General features: G+C 45.2%; 1 protein-coding gene across 1 annotated transcript in view; it reads left to right on the forward strand.

The window, feature by feature from the left end:
* Window positions 1-21772, forward strand: part of ADAMTS16 (ADAM metallopeptidase with thrombospondin type 1 motif 16) — a 175929-nt gene that overhangs the window by 43192 nt on the left and 110965 nt on the right. Inside the window, exons 4-7 of the mRNA XM_065905294.1 lie at window positions 10073-10352; window positions 14989-15188; window positions 17461-17544; window positions 20010-20169. Of these exons, the coding sequence (XP_065761366.1) occupies window positions 10073-10352; window positions 14989-15188; window positions 17461-17544; window positions 20010-20169 (724 nt within the window). The remainder of the gene's footprint in view (window positions 1-10072; window positions 10353-14988; window positions 15189-17460; window positions 17545-20009; window positions 20170-21772) is intronic.

A 21772-nucleotide genomic window follows, 5' to 3' on the forward strand; every position in this document is an offset into this window, starting at 1 on the left:
TAGAACTTCTAATTTCTCTAAGTGCAACATGAGAACATCTGATTTTTAAAGAATCAGTTCGTGGTTTCTTTGATCTACCTCTATTGATTTCCTATTTTCTATTTTATTGATTTATGCTCTAATTCTTATTATTTCTTTTATTCTTCTTGCATTGCACTTAATTCACTTTTCTTTTTCTAGTTTCCTGTGCCAGAAACCTAAATTATTGGTTTTAGAATTTCCTTCTTTTCTGATGTCTGCATTCAGTATCATAAATTACCCTTTTAGCATTTCATTACAACCTACAAATTTTGATAAATTGCGTTTTCATTTCAATTTAGTCCAAAATATTTTAAAATTTTTCTTGAATTTCTTTGTGATCCATGTGTTATTCACAAGTTTGTAGTCTAATTTCTACTTATTTAAGAATTTTCCAGTTACTTTTTGTATTGATTTCTAATGTAATTCTGTTGTGGTTTGAGAATAGACATTGTATAATTGCCATTCTTTTAAATTTGTTGAAGTGTGTTTTATGGCCCAAAATATGGTCTGTCTGGATGGACGTCTTCAATGAGTTTGAGAAAGAAGTGTATTCTGATGTCAGATGAAGTGATCTATGTCGCTGCTTAGCTGGTAAGGTGTGTCCGGCTCTCTTGCAGCTCCATGGACTGTAGTCCCCCAGGCTCCTCTGTCCATGGGATTTCTTAAGCAAGAATACCGGAGTGGGTTGCCACTTCCTTCTTCAGTGGATCTTTCTAACCCAGGGATCGATTAAGCCCACATCTTGTGCATTGCAGGTGGATTCTTTGTCACTGCGCCACCAGGGAAGCCTGACAGCTTCCTATCTGTAGATGTCGTTTGTATCCAGTTGACTGACAGCATCGTTGAGTTCATCTATGCCCTTAATGATTTTCTGCCTGCTGAATCTGCCCATTTCTGAAAAAGGAGTGATAAAGTCTCCAACTACCATAATGCATTCATCTGCTTCTCCTTTCAGTTCTCTCAGACTTGGCTTCATGTAGTTAAGTTGTTAAGTACACATGTATTAAAAAATTGTATCTTCTCGGAGTGCTGACTCCTTTATCATTATTTAATTTCCCTCTTAGTTTCTAGTAACTTTCTTATTTTGAAGTCTGCTCTTTCTGAAATTAATATACTTACTCTTGCTTTTTTTTTTTTTTTGATTAGTGTCATCAAGATACATTTTTGTATCCATTTACTGTTCATTTATAAGTGTCTTTTTATATTTAAAATGGGTTTCTTGTAGACAACATATAGTTGGGTCATGTTTTCTGACCTGTGACAATCTCTGTATTTTAAGTGGTGCATTGAACCATTGACAGTCAAAGTGGATGTAACTGAATTAATATCTACTATATATGTTACAGTTTTCTACTGTTTCGTTGGTTCATTATTCATATTTTGCCTTCAACTGTTTTTCTGCCATTTGTGATTTTAATTTAGCATTTTATAATCATATTTTATATCTTTCTTTAGCATATCAGTTATACTTAAAAAAAACACTTTTTTAGCTCTAGGGTTTGCAATATACGTTTACAACTAAGTCAAGTTCACTCTTAGTGACCACCATCATTGGTATTACTCTCTGGGTTACATGGTGGTAGAGAAGTAACATGGTATGCTGACAGTGGCGTGTAAATCTGAGTTACTCAGACTCAGTTTTACTCTTAGCTACCCCACGTCCTAGCTTTACAGTCTTGGGCAAATGTCTTTAGTGTCCCATTCCTTTAAATGGGAATTGTATTCTCACTTTGTATGTTTGTTGTTAGAATAAGATAATAAATAAAGCAACAACCTAGTGCAGTAGCAGCCACATAGATGGTGCTCGAGACACGGTGAGTGTGAAAGGTCTATAAAAGCTGCATCTGTCTTGTGCTTTAGAAACATCACTAAGAAGACTAGAATGAGTAGAATAGTTGCCAGACAAATCACATTTTTGGAGAAATGACAAAGAAGTTGAGCAAAAAGTGAAATGAACTAGAATTGAAATGTGTGTTTCTTCTAATGAGCTAGATCGCTTTTCCCCTGTGTTGACTGATAGCTAGCTCTCGTGAAAAGGGCACGTGGTGTCACCCCAGACAAGCTTGGACCCAGGTCAGTGGGGATTCCCTTACACGACGCCACCATGTCCACTGCCCCCCTAGGCTCATTGCTTCCTAATTCACACTTTATTGTTTGACTCATACAACTTTTACAGACAACTTTTCTAAAGAGATATACCTTAATAAGGTCTGTGTGTGTGTTAGTTCACTCACTCATGGCTGACTCTCTTCGACCCATGGGCTGCAGCCCACCAGGCTTCTCTGTCCCTGGGATTCTCCAGGCAGGAATACTGGAGTGGGTTGTCATGCCCTCCTCCAGGGGATCTTCCCAACCCAGGGATCAAACCTAGGTCTCTGCATTGCAGGTGTATTCTTTACCATTTGAGCTAACTGGGAAGCGCACTTAAATAAAGGCCTATCAACCTTTAAGGGTGAATAGCAACAAATGTAACACAGTAAACACCCTACTTTCAAGCTTCGGCATTTTCTTTACTCACATTGCTCAGAAGCAGCGTTTTTCTTTTTCTTTTAATTTTTATTTTCTTTTCATTGAAATATAGTTGCTATGCAATATAAGTGTGCAGTATAGTGATTCCCAATTTTTAAAGTTTATACTCCATTTACAGCTATTATAGAATGTTGGATGTATTCCCCATGTTGCAGAGTATATCCTCAAAGCTTATTTTGTAACAGTTGTATCTCTTAACCCTCTACCCTCACATCGCCCCTCCCAGTCACTGGTTGTCCACTTTCTTGTAGACAAACCACAGCTTTGTTGTTTGTGTCTGTGAGTCTGAGGAGCTGCACGTTCTCGTCACTGACAAGGCACTTGCTCTTCCTCGTCTTATAAATGCAATACTGGTGTTGAGTTTCCCAGTGTCAAATGATTTACAGAGCTGGCGATGAGAGACACAGGCATCTGGGGAGCTCCCCTGTGATGTCTGGGGGATACTGGCCTTTTCTGAAGCCTGGTTAATAATCCACCCAGCTGACCTCCCAGTGGTGACTGGGGGCAGGTGTATACCAGACATTTTATGAGCCTCCAAGTAAATATTCTTGATTCAGTGAAGAAAAGCTTTGATAAGAAGAAAACATTAATCTTCCACTATTTACGTAATCATTTAAATAAGCTTGCAAACTAATAAAGCAACAAGACAGTGGAGTCACTTTTCCTCTTGTATTTTTCGTTGTGTATTGATTATCGAGGAATATCAAAATATCAGTGTTATCAGTTATTTTATCCTATGTAGTTAATGAACGTGGGAGTTATTTAAATACAGAATACTGTACCTCAGACTGAATTATAAGTGAAACAAGCATGAACCCTTGAATACTTGGTTAGTGAACATTCAGAAGTCCTCCAGGTGCAGGAGTGGAGGTCACTCTTGCCTGACAGTCTGGTCCTCTGGGCCACCCAGGATGAACCCAGGGGAAAAAGGAGACGGGTTTGAATCTGGAACAGCAGTCACAGAACCCGGTGTTTTAGGGGAGGAAGCCAGAAAGGCCGATGCAGCAAGCCAGGAGCTGAGGTGTGTTTGGGGTGATGGCGGTGTTGGGTACAGCCACACACAGGCTTCAGAGCGATCTTGTGCTGCAGAGTGAGCCATTCACCAGAAACCCCGCGGTATCCGAGGGGACCACAGATCATCAGGGAAGCATGGCATCTGCAGTCTGTGCTTCATTTATGCAGCAGATCTTTTTTTATTTTATTTTATGTATTTTTTTATCATTTATTTTTATTCGTTGGAGGCTAATCACTTTACAATATTGTAGTGGGTTTTGCCATACATTGACATGAAGCAGCCTTGGATCTACATGTGTTCCCCAACCTGATCCCCCCTCCCACCTCCCTCCCCATCCCATCCCTCTGGGTCTTCCCAGTGGGTTTTCCTTGTGGCTCAGCTGGTAAAGAATCTGCCTGCAATGCGGGAGACCTGGGTTCGGTCCCTGGGTTGGGAAGATCGCCTGGAGAAGGGAAAGGCTACCCACTCCGGTATTCCAGCCTGGAGAATTACATGGACCTTATAGTCCATGGGGTCACAAACACAACTCGACATTCAGTAATGTACTTAAGTATATATTAGTGTTAAGTCTTACAAACTCATGGCAAGTGGCTGTCTTTCTATCTACTCCCTAGAGGACAAAACAGCACAGAGGGAATGAGTAACTCTTCCAAAGGCACAAAGATCTTAATGTTAGAATCGAATAATGAGTGTCAGATTCATTCATCTCTCTGTTCTCTGTAAGTTCATCCGGGCTTGAATCAGAGATGCTGGACATCATTGACTCTAGAGAACCCACAGGAGCCGTTCATGTTTTCAGGGTGATTTGAAGAGTAAGACATTGTTTGCATATTGGGAAAGGGTTTTTTAAGGAAAAATAATTACTGTTTTTTAATGTAACACTTTGACTAGTTGCAAGTGTGGAAACCCCTGTGGGTATGTTATCACACAAAGCTGAACACACCCATGACTGCTCATGCTATTCCTGAGTTAATTTAATTGCCAACAGGATGAAACCTGGCTGGCTCCAGTTTTATATAATCCCATACTTGACTTTTCCTTGATAGCACTGCAGATGTTAAAGTACTGTCTGGTCTAGTTTAGTTGGTAGAGTGCTTAGCCAAAAAGGTTTCCTGGGCATCTACCTAGAGCACCAGTGGCAGCCTGCTCCCCCTCCTCCTCCACCACCTGGATCTGCAGCATCCATTCCAAGGATTTCACCTTTCCCTGCAGGCTGGCGTTTCTGCCCTGGGAGGTCTACCCCCCAGTGCTGATGGCTTCACGGATGGTTTACCGCTGTTAACCTTCTCTTCCCCTGGGGAGGAAATGGCAGCCCACTCCAGCACTCTTGCCTGGAGAATTCCATGGACAGAGGAGCCTGGCGGGCTCCAGACCACGGGGTCACAAAGTCAGACACGACTGAGCGACCAAGCACGCACGCAGGATCTGGTCTCCCCCGGCCCCACCTGCAGGACCCCTGTGGCCAGGGCTTCCCCTGAGTGCACGATAAGCCTGCTGTCCCCTCTCTTTTGTGCCCACCCCACCCCCGTCCCCGAGAGCTGCATTTGACACTTTCCCTCGATCCGAGAAGGGCTTCTCCGTGCCTGTCATCCCACCCTGTGCAAACACTCAGACCCGTGCGGGACAGCTCAGCACCCACAGAACTGAGTTTGGTGGGCGGTGATGGGCACTGGGTCCCCCCAGATGAGGGTCAGCCCTCAGAGGCTCACCGAGAACAGGCACCCAAGCACCAGTGTCTCTGAGTACCTGGTAAGTGTCTAATCACGGGCTGAATTATGAAAATAATTAGGGAAATATCAGCACTCTTATAATGCTATATTGGAGAATGCTGAGTGATACCTTAATAGTTCTGTAGGAATAGTTAACTGTATTCTAAAATTATAAAGGTATTTAAAAACACTCATAAGGATTTAAAAATCTCATCTGTCATCCCAGATCCAGCAATGCTATTGATATTTTTAAGGTAATGATGCGCACAGATTTTACAAACTTGAGTAGTGCCTAAAGGTGTAAAAATGGATGTGAAATTTTCTTCCTACATCCCTCCTCCTTGATTTTCTCTCCCTGAACACAACCAGCTTCGGCAATTTTTCATTAGCCCTTTTAGGAAAATACTTTAAGTGGAGATGTACACTTAAAAAAAATGAACACATTTGGAATCACACTAAACACTTTATTACACACTTTAAAGGAGAAGGCAATGCCGCCCACTCAGTACTCTTGCTTGGAGGATCCCATGGACGGAGGAGCCTGGTGGGCTACAGTTCATGGAGTCACGGAGAGTCGGACATGACTGGGCGACTTCACTTTCAGTTTTCACTTTCATGCACTGAAGAAGGAAATGGCAATCCACTCCAGTATTCTTGCCTGGAGGATCCCAGGAACAGAGGAGCCTGATGGGCTACCGTCTATGGGGTCGCACAGAGTTGGACACGACTGACGTGACTTAGTAGCAGCAGCAATAGCAGCATACACTTTAAAAAAATTTAACAACTTCTGGGAATCCTACGTTATAAGCATAAACCTTACAGGGTTTTTTTTTTTTTTTTTTTTTTTTTTGTCCCATTGTCTTCTTTATTTTTTTTTTAATTTTTAAAAATTTTTTTATTTTTCAGTGGGTTTTGTCATACACTGATATGAATCAGCCATGGAGTTACACGTATTCCCCATCCCGATCCCCCCCTCCCACCTCCCTCTCCACCCGATTCCTCTGGGTCTTCCCAGCCCACCAGGCCCGAGCACTTGACTCATGCATCCCACCTGGGCTGGTGATCTGTTTCACCATAGATAATATACATGCTGTTCTTTCGAAACATCCCACCCTCACCTTCTCCCACAGAGTTCAAAAGTCTGTTCTGTACTTCTGTGTCTCTTTTTCTGTTTTGCATATAGGGTTATCGTTACCATCTTTCTAAATTCCATATATATGTGTTAACATTACAGTATACAGGTTTTGAACTTACTTTGATTTTGATCAAATCCTCATACTTTCCCAAATTACCTTGAATATGTTATTTAGTAAGCCAGACTCTGTATTTCCTTGTCCATAGAAGGAAGAGCACAGTGATGCCAACCTTCCAGAATGTCTGTGATAAATAAGGTGTAAGATAGGAAATGTTGGCCATAGTCTTAGGGGCTCACACAAAAGTGTTTACTAAGATTTTCATCAGAACGTAATTAACTGGCCTTTTAAAATGGCTATATACTCTCCAAATACAGAAATATACCTTAACAATCACTCTGAACTAACTGATAAACACTATTTCTTATTTTTGTTATTAATTTGTTTTGTCTGTACCTTTAAATGATTATAAACAATGACTAAATTATACATTCACAAGTATGTATCAATACTGGGGCAGTGCCTGCTGGATGCATTTGGCAATATACGATAGCTGCTTTTTCTCTTTCTGACTTACTTCACCCTGTGTAATAGGCTCTAGGGAAGAATAGAGAGTAGCACTGAAACATATACAAGACCATATGTAAAACAGATAGCTGGTGGGAGTTTGCTGTATCACACAAGCTCAAACCCCGTGCTCTGTGACAACCTAAGAGGGGTGGGCTGGAGTGGGAGGTGGGAGGGAGGTTCTGGAGGGAGGGGACCAAGTATGCCTGTGGCTGATGCAGGTTGCTGTATGGCAGAAACTACTGCAATATTGTAAACAATTGTCCTTCAATTAAAAATAAATTTAACAAGAATTCCAAAGGGTTAAAATTCTGGAATCAAATTATACATTTTCAATCTTGATAGATATGCCAGGTGGGGCCCCAGTTCACCCTTTCCTGGGGTCACACTACCAGTTTGTTCTCATTCCTCCCAACAGTTATCAACTTTGAAAGTCCTTGTCACTCAAAAACGTAAAAGGTGGTCTCTCTGTTTTCTCTCTCTTAAGATACTTCTGTCATTGTGCTTCATTTTCTGTTATACTGTCCTTTTTTTTTTTTTTTTAACTTTTATAATCAATTCTTTTCTATTTCCTAATTACCTTGTTTAGAAAGATCTCCCCAATTCCCTAAATGATTCCTTTTTGCTTCCTACTGGATTAATTTCATTGTTACACTTTTATAGAAAGCATCATATCATATCCAGGTTTGAATAGAGTTTTGCTGCTGACTATATCTGTTCGTTCATTCAGTTTCCCAGTCACATCTGACTCTTTGCAACCCCATGGACTGACTGCAGCACGCCAGGCCTCCCCATCCCTCACCATCTCCCAAAGTTTGCCCAAGTTCATGTCCATTGCATTGGTGATGCCCTCCAGCCATCTCATCCTCTGTCGCCCTCTTCTCCTTCTGCCCTCAATCTTTCCCAGCATCAGGAACTTTTCCAGTGAGTCACCTGTTCTCATCAGGTGACCGAAATACTGGAGCTTCAGCTTCAGCTTCATTATCAGTCCTTCCAATAAGTATTCAGGATTGATTTCCCTTGAGACTGACTGGTTTGACCTCCTTGCTTCCAAGGGACTCTCAGGAGTCTTCAGCAGCACAGTTCAATGGCATCAATTCTTTGGCGTTCTGCCTTCTTTATGGTCCAGCTGTCACAACCGTACATGACCATTGGGCAGACCATTAGCCTTGACTATACAGACCTTCGTCTGCAGAGTAATGTCTGTGCTTCTCAGCACACTGTCTGGGTTTGTCATCACTTTCCTGCCAAGAAACAGTCGTCTTCTGATTTCATGGCTGCGGTCACCGCCCACAGTGATCTTGGAGCCCAAGGAGAGGGAATCTGTCACTACTTCCACATTTCCCCCTTCTATTTGCCATGCAATAATGGGGTTGGGTGGCATGACCTTAGTTTTTTAATATTTAGTTTTAAACCTACCCTTTTACTCTCCTCCCTCATATAGAGGCTCTTTAGTTCCTCTTCGCTTTCTGCCTTTAGAGTGGTATCATCCGCATATCTGAGGTTGGTGACATTTCTCACACCTGTCTTGATTCCAGCTTGTAACTCATCCAGCCGGCATTTCTCATGATGTGCTCATGATTTCCAGCGTATAGGTTAAAGAAACAGGTGACAGCAGACAGCCCTGTCATACTCCTTTCTCAATCCTGAATTGATCAATTGTTCCATACATCGTTCTCACTGTTGCTTCTTGACCTGCATACAGGTTTCTCAGGAGACAGGTAAGATGGCCTGGTATTACCATCTCTTTAAGAGCTTTCCACAGTTTGTTATGATCCACACAGTCAAAGGCTTTAGTGTAGTCAGTGAAACACAGGTAGATATTTTTCTGGAATTCCCTTGCTTTCTTTTTGATTCAGTGAATATTGGCAATTTGATCTCTGGTTCCTCTGCCTTTTCTAAACCCAACTTGGACATCTGGAAGTTCTTGGTCTGCATAATGCTGAAGCCTAGTATGCAAGATTTTAAGCACGGCCTTACTAGCAAGGGAGATGGGTGCAATTGTCTGGTGATTAGAACATTATTTAGTACTACCCTTCTTGGGAACTGGGATGAGGATTGACCTTTTCCAGTCCTGTGGCCACTATTGGGCTTTCCAGATTTCCTGACAATGAATGCAACACCTTGATGGCATCATCATTTAGGGTTTTAAATAGTTCTACTGGAATTCCATTGCATCCACTAACTTTATTAGCAGCAGTTTTTCCTAAGACCCACTTGACTTCACACTTCAGAATGTCTGGCTCTGGGTGACTGACCACACCATCATAATAGTCTGGTTCATTAAGATCTTTTTTGAACAGCTTGTCTGTGTATTCTTTCCATCTTTTCTTGATCTCTTCAGCATCTACTAGGTCTCTATTGTTTCTGTCCTTTATTGAGCCCATCTTTGGGTGAAATGGTCCCTTGATATCTCAAATTTTCCTGAAGAGAGCTCTAACTTTCCTGTTCTGTTGTTTTCTTCTAGAGAAGAGATGCAAAAAGCAAGGGAAAAGGGGGGAGTTTTATCCAACTACATGAAGAGTTCCAAAGAATAGCAAGGAGAGACAAGAAGGTCTTCTTCAATAAACAGTGCATAAAACTAGAAGAAAACAGCAGACTATATTTAGATTATAACTTTATGTCTTTATTTGGGAGCTCCCCCACCTACCCCAGCCCGTACCATATTACTATCCATGGCTGTGTGTTCTTCTCCATTTTTTTCCAGTGAAGGACCTGACCTTGGTCTGCTGTGTGCTCTCTCTCTCCTCCAAGGGTCAAGTCCTTTGACCTCCACACCACTGTCCCTGAAAAGATGGGGTGGAAAGGGCTCAGGAGTGGACCCCTCGTCCCCTAATTCTCAGCCCCCTATGTGACCCTTTTGCACGTGGGTTCTCCCTGGAGGGAACCGTGTGTGTGTAGTGTGTGTGTTTCTCTGACTCTTTGCGACCCCAGGGACCATAGCCGTCCAGGCTCCTCTGTCCATGGAATTTTCCAATCAAGAACACTGGGGTGGGTTGCCATTTCCCATTCCAAGGTTCTCCCTGGAGGGAACAGCGTGTTTGTGAGCAGATGATAAAGCAGCGTTGCACCTTTCTTTCTCCCTCTCTCTTCTGCAGTCAGGCATGATAAGAACCCAGGAGGCGGACTACTTCCTGAAGCCCCTCCCTGCACACCTGGCAGGGAGCCCCAGGGACTCCACGGGGGGCAGGCCTCCCTCCCACATCCTGTACAAGAGATCCACCGAGCCACCGGCCCTGGGGTCCCAGCGGGTCGCGATGATGGAGAAAAAGTGGGGGCTGGAAGGCCACCATCTCTTCCACCACGAAGATCAATCCCCACACGGCTTCAGCTTCGGGCACCCACAGAAGCAGCATTTCTGCGGAAGACGCAAGAAATGTATGTAAGGACGATTCTTTTTTTTAATTTAACAATTAGGACGTTAAGTAAGACACTGGAGTATTTTTAATTTTCTTCAAAGTAGTCTGTCCTCGAGGTGAAATTTATTGACCACCTTTGCTAATCCTAAGTGATGATTCCAAAGAGAACCCATCGTCTGGATGTTTAGGATAAAACATCTTTCCATGGCATATGGATAAAGGTAGATTTTTTTTTTTAATTTTAAGAACTGTTCCCTGGGCAGACTGAATGATATGATTCCCATAAATGTAGACTCCTCCACCAGACATCTTCAAAAGAATCTTGGTGTGTCTACCCAGTAACTATATTTTTGAGGTCTAGATTTGTTAAACCTGACATGCTTTTCCCACTGAGGTGATTTATCCCTAGGCAGATTTGTATACTTCACTCGTCATGTCAGAAGACACAGGATGCATGGTGTAATTTACCTACATTTTTTCACCAAAGCTTTTTCGAAGTCCTCTTTGTTTGTGTCATGAACATTTAGGAAGAGAAATGATATTTACATTTTATGTAGGAAGTTCTCACAGACTCAGGAATAGGAGTTCAGTGTTTTCTGGAGTTGTCCTCATTTGCTTCAGCTTTCCCCCCAAGCATGGCTTTATTTATTAACAGCAAACCTTCCCCAAGGCGCTTCTGGAAGCCCACCCTTCTCTGCTGCTTAGTTTCGTTGGCCGCTGGGCCAGCACCCTCTCATACGCGTGGGGACATGCAGGGGCTCCATAACATGCTGCAGAGAAGAGAGGGTGACCCAGGATCACTTGGCGTCTATGACAGAAGAACAGGAGTGGCTGACCTGTTCGCACCCATGTCTCAGCTGAACGCGCGTCCTGCAAATCAGTCTCAGACTACATTCAGACCGTCTCAAAAATGTCATCCCAAACTGACCAAGAGCGGGCTGGGTCTTAGGGGAGGCAGCAGGAAGAACAGTGTTGAGCACAAGCAGAGCGAACAGGAGGGTGAGAAGGTCAGGGAAGTCCAGCTGAGTGAGCGTCAGAGCAGCGCACATTGACCAGCGATGGCTTCCTGAGTCTGCGCAGACAGGGTGGAGGTGGGGGGCGTGGCCAGACAGACCAATGGCGGGGCCAGGCAGGCCGGGGGCGGGGCCAGGCAGGTCAGGGGCGGGGCCAGACAGACCAATGGCGGGGCCAGGTAGGCTGGGGCGGGGCCAGGCAGGTCAGCGGCACGTCCAGACAGACCAATGGCGGGGCCAGGTGGGCCGGGGGCGGGGCCAGGCAGGTCAGGGGCGTGGCCAGACAGACCAATGGCGGGGCCAGGTAGGCGGGGCGGGGCCAGGCAGGTCAGGGGCGGGGCCAGGCAAGTCAGGGCGGGGTGAGACCAGTTGGAGCAGACAGAGAGGCGGGAGTCAGGCACAGACAAGGTCAGGGCCAGGAAGGTGCTGGCGGGGCTCCCGGTGAGGGTGTGGTCAGAGCAGGACTGACTCCATGTGTCAGAAACAGGAAGATGACTAAGCACCTGGATCCAGGCAGGAGAGGTGGACAGGGCTGTCCACACCTCTTTGACAGGCCGCGCCAGGGCCCGACACAGATGTTTCAGTGTTTCTGAGCAATCCAGCAATGCTGACCCTTCTGGAATGAATGTGACCCTTTCATTCTTATCAGGAGTGAACAGAGTCATTCAGGCCCGTAGCTCAAAGGCAGTGCACCTGGGCATGCAGGGAAGTACGATTGTTCTGTTTGGTGTGGCTGTCTGTGCGCGTGCGTTTGTGTGCACGTGTGCCGATGAATTTGCCTCCAGAGGCATTTCAAAACCTCAGTAGTGGAGTCTGGTTGGTGAGAGGGAGATAGCTGAATAAGACACTAAATTATACAATGAGACTTGCAGTTGGAAAATGGGAAAATGTAGCCATTTTTTTCTATTTTTTAATCTTAATTTTTTTTAATTATAAAAGTATGATAACTCATTTACAGGAGTCTTGGAAAATACAAAAAAAAAAAAGGTTACATGTAGTTCCACTATATATTACAGTTATTTTTTTTAAGTAGATGAAGATTTTTAGTTGGAGTTTCAAAATCAAACTCTCAAAAATTAATAGAATGAATATACAGAGAAGTAGAAGGCTATAGTAGACCTGAAAAGCACTATGCTTTCATAATAAAACTAGAAAAAAAAGTGGCAGAAAATACCTCTCACTGGTGGGCGACATCAGTGGTTGACCTGGCGCTGTTGACTTGCCATCCCTGCCCTCTCATGCAGGGCACGCCGTGGTTCTGTGCCCAGCCCCCAGAGCACCTGGGACCACACCTAGCGGAAGTGACGCGCATCCCTCCAGGCTGAGCACTTAACCCTCAGGGCCCCCTTAGCTGACAGCGTGGGACAGGACATTCCCACACTGTCCATGAGGCTTGGGGCTTCCCTGGAGGAATCTCCACCTTCTGTCTCAGCGGGGTGTACACCTACAAAGGTTCTTCCCTAGAGTCTCTGTTCAGGAGATGGGGGATTTTCCTGCGTGTTTAGGCTTCCCTGGTGGCTCAGACGGTAAAGAATCTGCCTGCAATACAGGAGACCCAGGTTCTACCCGTGGGTGGAGAAGATTCCCTGGAGAAGGAAATAGCAACCCACTCCAGGATTCTTGCCTAGAGAATTCCATGGGCAAACCACAGGGTCATGAAGAGTCGGACACGACCAAGCAGCTAATCCTTTCACTTTCCTGTGTGTTTAGCTATCTCTCTCTGTTGAAAAGGGCAGAGAGAAGCAGGCTGATTTGCCAAAAATCAATCATGACTCTGAACCTCAGGCTCAAACGGTAGCTTGCTGCTTCTAGCTGATGCATTGCGGGTGGGTTTTAAGCTGGGACTCACGTGTGGCGGGAGACGCTGTGGGACTGTATTGAGCAGGTGACTTGTTTTGAGGGGCTTGTCAGACCCCAGGCCAGTGAGACCACCACCTCGGTGCTCCTGCCTCTTTCCAGTACTGAGGGCCTGGGGAGCTGCTGGGTTCCCATCTCCGCTTGTACCCTGTACTTACGGAAATTAAGACTAAGGGCCCTGGGACCATACTGCCAGATCTGAAATCCATTCTCAAGGCCTTCTAGGGAGGGATTTAGAGAAAGTGATGTTCATCTCCCGTGCCTTGGTGGCCTCACTCCTACCCATGGCTGGTGTAGACAGTGAGCGGGTTATACATAGACATCTCTTACGGGGGAGACCACATCAGTGTAAACTGCGTCAATGCAAATGGCACATGATGAGTGCTTATTAAACTGTAAGCCAGTGTAACTGTTATCCTCCCAAGAGTTCTTTTAAGTTTGCAAATATTTTAGCAAAGAGAGATAAAATGCAGTGGATCTATCAGTCAATCAAAACAGCGTCTTCTGTTTTGATGCGTATGAGCAGAGCTGGCATAGCTTTTGATTAGTGCCACCTAAATATGTGGATTCTTTCACACGGAGCAATTCTAACCACATTTTCTGAGGCATCCACCAAACCTGACCGTTTTTAGCATAGTGTCAACTTCCTGATTATCAAAGCCAAAACTATTTTTAAACAGCTTGCTCCAAGAGGACCAAGTCTATTTTGTCTTCCAGTTAGATTAGGTAAATATTTATAATACTTTCGAGGAAATTCAGCTCTACAGTAGATCTGTCTGGAGCATTTATAACCTACTGGAAATACAACAGACAATCCGCCTGTGTGTTTATAACCCACTGGAAATACTACAGACAATCCAGCTGTGTGTCCAGACCCGGGAATCAACTTTCAAACCTCTTAGGTCATTAAAAGTCTTCAAATAAGAACACCATGTAAGACAGCGCTTCTTTTTGTAATCATTAGTTTTATTGCTCTGTCATTGACTTCTTTTCAGAGCCCTGTTGCACATACCCTCATGTTCACAATCTTGGAACATCTTGCTTTTAGGCACCAGCGCTTCAAAGCAAAAGTGATCTTTTTCTTTTTGTTGTCGAGTTGCTCAGTCGGGTTCACCCCTTTGTGACCCCATGGACTGCAGCACACCAGGCTTCCCTGTCCATCACCAACTCCCAGAGTGTGCTCAAAATCATGTCCATTGAGGCAGTGATGCCATCCAGCCATCTCATCCTCTGTTGTCCCCTTCTCCTCCTGCTTCAGTCTTTCCCAGCATCAGGGTTTTTTCCAGTGAGTCAGCTCTTCGCGCCACATGGCCGAAGTATTGGAGCTTCAACTTCAGCATCAGTCCTTTCTATGAATATTCAGGACTGATTTCCTTTAGGATTGACTGGTTTGATCTCCTTGCTGTCCAAGGGACTCTCAAGAGTCTTCTCCAATACCACAGTTTGAAAGCATCAATTCTTTGGTGCTTAGCGTTCTTTATGGTCCAAATCTAACATCTGCATATAACTACCGGAAAAAGCACAGCTTTGACTATACAGATCATTTTGTTTTAAATCAGGAGAAATTTATACAAAAGTCAATATAACAATGAATTCTATGACATCTAGGCTATGCAAACTTTATTTAAATGTAGTGTTCCACCTTAACACATTTCAAGTCACAGTTTTAAGGGTTTTATGGTTCATTTCATGAACATTCATTTTTAAAATCCATTTTCTTTAGCTCTGCCACTGGTTTCATGTGATGACTTTTCTTTTATTTCCTCTCCGATCACCCCCCTGTAGACACGCCCAAGCCTCCCAAAGAAGATCTTTTCATTTTGCCCGATGAGTATAAATCATGTGTAAGGCACAAGCGATCCCTTCTGAAGTCCCATAGGAACGAAGAGCTGAACGTGGAGACGCTGGTTGTGGTTGACAAAAAAATGATGCAAAACCACGGCCATGAAAACATCACCACCTACGTGCTGACAATACTCAACATGGTAGGCATGTCCTTCTCTTTGAGTCGTCTGTGTAATTCTACCTCATGGTGTGTGCATGTGTGTGTGTTTACCTCCTGCTTTTACTTGTGGATTTATGTTTTATACACAAGAAATACTTTATCCGTGATAGCGCCTTCACTTCTACTATGCTCCAATCAGAAAAGCCATTTTCAGTCCTTCAGAGAATAAAATTTGGAGGATGAACAATTTGGCCCTCTCTGTAAGCCAGTAACATATTTCAACTTTATGATGTCTCCACTTATCAGAAATCTCCAAGAGGATGCTAATACTTGAGTGCAGTAAGTCTGCCCATTGGCGTTATATATGTGTGATATTAGATGGCCGTATAGAAATGCCCATCTTCCTTGGTGGCTCAGATGGTAAAGAATCCTCCCATAATTCGGGAGACCCGGGTTTGATCCTTGAGTTGGGAAGATCCCCTGGAGGAGGGCATGGCAACCCACTTCAGTATTCTTGCCTGGAGAGTCCCCATGGACAGAGGAGCTTGACGGACTACAGTCCAGGGGTTCATAAAGGGTTGGACACGACTGAGTGACTTAGCACAGCACATAGAAATGCTCATCTTTTTAGGAATATGAATATAAAATATACATTATTCTATCTACAAGAACAAGAAGCAGTACACCAATTAGAATGTCACTGCAGAGGTGACCTAAATTGGAAGGAAATCCAAAAACAAGGGGATATATGTGCACATGGGGTTTCCCTGGTGGCTCAGTAGTAAGGAGTCCACCTGTCAGTTCAGAAGATACAGGTTCAGTCCCTGGGTCGGGAAGATCCCTTGCAGAAAGAAATGGAAACCCACTCCAGTATTCTTGCCTGGGAAATCCCACAGACGGAGGAGCCTGGCAGTCCATGGGATGACAGTCAGACACGACTCTGTGACCCGACAGCAATAACAAACAATGCATACATATAATACATATAATACATGTATTACATGTAACTGGCTCCCTTCACTGCACAGCAGCAGCTCACACAACACTGTAAAGCAACTATACACCAATAAAAGAAATTTTTTTTAATGTCACTGCAGATAAAAATGTGTCTGGCTTCATCTCTGCTTGGAAGCTCTAGTCTTTACTAAAGTGTGGTGAGTGGTGTCTAAGCCCCATACCACCTAAGTGGAATCTGCGTAACAAGACAAAATTTGGGGCCATCAAAGTGCATTTTTTAAATAGTTGTGATGACAGTATTTGAAGCATATGTTTCACATCCCAATAGACAGAGTACCCCTAAATATGATTCAGTTTGCCGTGATTCGTCATGGCTGCTCTCACTGTCCTCGTTTTTGGCGGCCAGACCCGCGTGGTTTCCTATCTCCCGGGGGACTGAGGGAGGTGGTGACCCGGAGGCACCCGCCACTGCAGGTCTCTGACATTTCCAAACATCGCCTCTGTTCTGTTGAGCTTTTCCTGCATTTCCACATCTTGGTGCCAAATCAACTCCCTGGAGCTTCCCGGGACCGTTGACTTGTCCTCACTCATCACCTCAAATGCCACTCTGATCACTCGTTTCTACGCCTGTGACCTTCATCTCTAATGTCTGCATCTCCCCTTGATGACCTTCTTTCTACATTGATTTCTTTCTCTTTCTTGTATCCTCTTGGTCTTTTCCCAAGAACTTCTCTTATGCTTCTGGAATCTCTCGCTAGGACAGCTTGGGGAGTGCTCCCCTGTGGATCATCACTGTAAGTTAAAAAGAAACTTCCCTGTATTCTAACGAGGACACTTACCAACCGGGGCCTTGTGAGCCTTCACTGGTGTTTGATACACGTGGGACCTGCCTCCCCAGACTTCATTGTTTTACTTCCAGGCGCCAACAGGAAGGACCCAACAGTTGGTGAGATTAGATGTTCCCATACCTGTGTGTCTTGGGTTCCCTGTTGGCTCAGATGGTAAAGAATCCGCCTGCCATGCAGGAGACCTGGGTTCAATCCCTGGTTTGGGAAGATCCCCTGGAGAAGGGAAAGGCTACCCACTCTAGTACTCTTGCCTGGAGAGTCCCATGGACAGAGGAGCCTGGTGGACTACAGTCCATGGGGTCACAAAGACTCAGACACGACTGAGTGACTAACACTTGCACTTTCCCACTTGCACTTCACATCCCTGCGTGTCTAGCAGTGTGAGAAACCGAACGTTGCTCTATCAGTGGAGAACACGGAATTGGCTTTCAACTGTGAACTCCAGGCTAAGGGCTGGGGGAAAGGGTGACCCTATAGGGACTGACATGAATTGCCTGTCTTTCCCAGGTGTCTGCTTTATTCAAAGACGGAACAATAGGAGGGAACATCAATATTGCCATTGTCGCTCTGATTCTTCTGGAAGAGGAACAGGTATCCTATCTTTGGTACCAGCAGCTTTCCCCCCCTCGGAAAAATAACTGCAAGATAGCTATTTGTTTTCCTAAATATAATTCTCTTTGGATTCTTTCCTTCTCTTTCCCTTTGAGGACAGAAATGTTCTGATATTGTGTGTCTAAAACAGTGAGTTTCTTGTCAGTTCCCATAATGCTTATTTGACTTTTGTTTGTGATTTTTGTGCGGAGTAGTAAGACATACTCTTTTGCTTGGCTAAATAAGAAAATGGAAAGGGAAAGTAACTTTAAAATATATAGATGTATATTTATTTATTTGGCCACACTGGTCTTAGTTGAGATGCTTAGTCTTTGATCTTCATTGCAGCGTTCGGGGTTCTTTAGTGGTGGCGTGAGGGATTTAGATCCCTGACCAGAGACTGAACCTAGGTCCCTTGCATTGAGAGCATGAAGTTTTAGCCACTGGACCACCGTGGAAGTCCCAAGAAGAACTACTGTAAATACCTGGGTGGGAAATACACTAGGAATACGAAGTGCAGGCCTGGTCCTCAGCCACTGTGAGCCCTGAGGATGGAGGTGGGGTCTTTTGTTAGGAGACGAACACCACCCCGTAGCCAGAGGCTCAGCCGAGCCGGCGGCCCTGCGTGCTTTACTCTGTTCCCCCCCGGCCGCTGACGCCCACCTTCACTGCCTTCAGTCTCAGGATTTCATTCTTACAGAGTCTAGGATGGCAGGCACATTTCTCTCATTGCGCCCAAACCTCCAAATTATGCTGGATCTTGGGAGCAGTGGGTAAAAGATTCTCTGACACCTTCATTTCAGAACCCCTGGGTGGATACACAGAGGTGCACGTCCGTTCACAATAAGGGCTCAGGTGGGCATCTTGTGGCAGAAGCGAGGGGGAGTGTCTAAGCCATAAAGGGCTCTCGGTTCTATTTTGCCCCGAACTGGTCGTTGACTGGACGTCAGGGAGTGAACCCCGGATCCTAGTCAGGCACCCAGTCTCCAGTTCTGGTGTTTCAGCAGAGTCTCCTGTTAGCCATGGTTGTCTTGTTTATGAAACAAAATTGTTAGATGAACTCTGAGACCCTTGATAAGATCTCAGATGCCTTCAGCTTTGCAGGCTCTGGGCTGCGGCCCTCTTTCCGTGCAGGCGGGGTGTGCAGGGGCAGGCGTGTTTCTGGACTGAATAGTCAGCAAGGTACAACGCCACTGCCTCTCCTGTGTGTCTGCAGAGGGGGCTTCTGGACGAGGGATTCCCAGGTGACAGGTTAATTATTCTCTGCATTAAAACGTTTCACCTTGGAATTCATCCAAGCAGCAAAGAATAAGCGAGGTTATCGTTTGATCATACACCTGTGTTAACTTTAATTAATGCAGTTTTCCTGGAAACCACCGGCTGAAGAATGCAAGGCATGTCCCAGGGTTGGTGTGCAGCATTAAGCTTGGGTGCATTTGGCCCTCTGGGAAAACACAACAAACACCGAAGGGGAAAATGTGTTAGTGACTGAGACACAGTTCCAGCCCAACACTCGGGTCAGGAAAGCTTTAAACAAGTTGTTGTCCTGAAATGGAGTTGTTTAAACTGGTTTTCTCTGACCATCCATAGGAAAACATATCATACCTATAGATTTAAATAATCTGCCAGCTTTGAGAGATATTCTTACCAGCCCCCCAATTCTTCATTTTCCAAGAGTTTAGGTGACCTTCATTCTGATCTTTCACTGCTGATCGATTAGATCTGTTAGAACTGGTACATATACCATGGTGGCTCAGTGGAAAAGAATCTGCCTGCCAATGCAGGAGATGCGAGTTTGATCCCTAGGTTGGGAAGATCCCCTGGAGGAGGAAATGGCAACTTACTCCAGGATTCTTGCCTGGGAAGCCCCCTGGACAGAGGAGCCTGGTGGGATATAGTCCTTCAGGTCACAAAAGAGTCAAACATGACTTAGCTACTGAACAGCAACAGCAATACATGGAGGAGGCTGAACGTCATCTGTATAGTTTCCTCCTAATTCCAGGCTGTTTTCTAGAAATAAACAAATAAAGCTTTCTAGAGATTAAAGAAATTTCTTTCTAGAAATAAAAAGCTTTGTCAGTTGAGCAGCCTCTTCTTACAACATGGTGCCTCTGTGGAAAAGTGACCTAGTTTAACACTGTAATGACTCTTAGAAGAGTTACACACACAGGAGTAATGTCTCTTGGGTCCTCGAAATGTGTTCAGTGATCGAATGCATCCACGCTGCTCTGTACAGAACTCGAGAAAGGAACATGAGTGTCTACACTGACTCTACAGGTTTTATAGACAACACCCTCCTTTGCATTTTAACACGTGAAATGGATAAATTAGTTTGTCTGCCATTCAGATTCACCCACGTTATTGAAATCCAATCAATGCTAGTTTGCGGTGATGACAGTGCCAATGCAATTGCTTGACATGCTTTCTTCCTGTTATCCCGGGCTCTCGGGCGCCCTCCCACGTAGCCAGGGCTGGTGATAAGCCATCATGCGGACCACAGCTTGAGCAGCTTCTGCCAGTGGCAGTCTGGACTGATGGGGAAAGATGGGGCTCGCCATGACCACGCCATCTTACTCACCGGCCTGGACATATGCTCCTGGAAGAATGAGCCCTGTGACACCTTGGGTAAGACCCTCGGCTGGGGCTTTGACAGACTCGCGTGTGCCATGCACCATCAGCAGCCCGGGGCACGGAGGGTTCTCACCTCCCTCCTGGACCCGTAGGTGGCAGCTGCTGCTGAGCGCCGTCGTAGCAAACAGATGCGCTCCCTGCGTAAGCGCTGCGGCTGCAGAAGCACGCTTGTCGTCACCGAAATCACTTCTCTCCCAAGGAAAGGGCTCACCGATTCAAGAAGTCCTGTCTCTTCTAATTTGAGAAACAGCTTCTTCCATTTCTTCCTCTAATTGTGAGAATGGGATCAAGAGGTCCAAGTGGGTCTCTCATTATAGGAAAGAAAAATGTTTATGAATATTTATAGAGAAACTGCAATAATATTGTGGTCTTCATTTTTCTGTTTCTCTATAAATATCTCCATCTTAGCCATTTTTAGCATGTTTAAAGGGCTTAGTGTATCTTGGTGGTACTTTATAATACAAGTTTTTTTATCCTTTTCCAAACAGTGAAATATGAAACAGGAAACCCTTGGACAATCATACAAAGGGCCCTAAATAATGTGGGAGCAGGGTGTTTGTTCTCTCTTCGTGGAAAACAGTCCACAGTTCTAAGTAATGTTCAAGTTAAAGGTTACAGTGGGGGTAACGTCCAAGAGGGGGTTTTCTTGCAAATGGTGCTACTGACAGAGGTGCTCCTGGACATTTGTTTTTTGTTTTTTTCTTTTTTGTTTCTTTTCTTCTTTGTTTCTTTCCAAAGTCTTGGGGAACAAGTCTCTTTATTACAAAAACATTCAAAGGAGGCTGGGTTTGATAGAGGTCAGTCCTGACTCCTTGTTCCCAGAAAGGCCTGCACGCAAAGTGGGCCCGCGGCCGCCTGCATCCCTGCGTCGCCTGGGGACCCAGCAGGGTTCCCGGCCCCCACCTGGAGAGCCTGGCCCACTGGGCCTACACTGTACACTCAGTGAGGCTGACCTGGACGCCTGCTTTCCTGCTGGGGGCCTGGAACCGGGGCCCACAGCAGGCAGAGGTGCTCTGTGGCCAGTCCCCAACCAACACCTGGACCTGGGTCTCCGCTGAGCACCCCTGGTCGGCCTCATTCCTCTTGTCGGGGGAAGTAAGTCCTTTTGTGAGAGGCCACTGCGGAGAAGGCCCTGGAATCTCGTGCCTGGCTTCCCCCGGGCATTTCCCCATGTGCTTATTCCCGCTGCTGATTCCACACTGTGCTCTTTATCCACATTAAATTACACCCATGAGCAGGACAGATGCTGAGTCCTGTGAACCCCGCCCCCATCCTGGCAGGTCCTCCACCCTGGTGTGCCCTTGAGGACCACCGACACCCACTCTCCAGAGCACTTTGTCTCGGGCCTCTGAGGACATAGATGTTTGTAGGAAGAAAGCTGAAACTCTCCTCCTTCAGCAGGGGACTCCCTCTTTGATGTTGCCCCCTTGCCCCCTGTAACTTGAACATGACGTAGCACTGTGGGCTGTTTCCACAAAGAGAGAACCAACACCCCTTTCCCACGTTATTCAGGGCCTTTACAGGGTTTCCTGTTTCACATTTCACCCGACAAAGACGAGAGCCCAGCGCCTCTGAAGGACAGAGGTAAACACACGCG

Source organism: Muntiacus reevesi, chromosome 14 (assembly GCF_963930625.1).
Source record: "Muntiacus reevesi chromosome 14, mMunRee1.1, whole genome shotgun sequence".
In the NCBI taxonomy this organism is placed as follows: domain Eukaryota; kingdom Metazoa; phylum Chordata; class Mammalia; order Artiodactyla; family Cervidae; genus Muntiacus; species Muntiacus reevesi.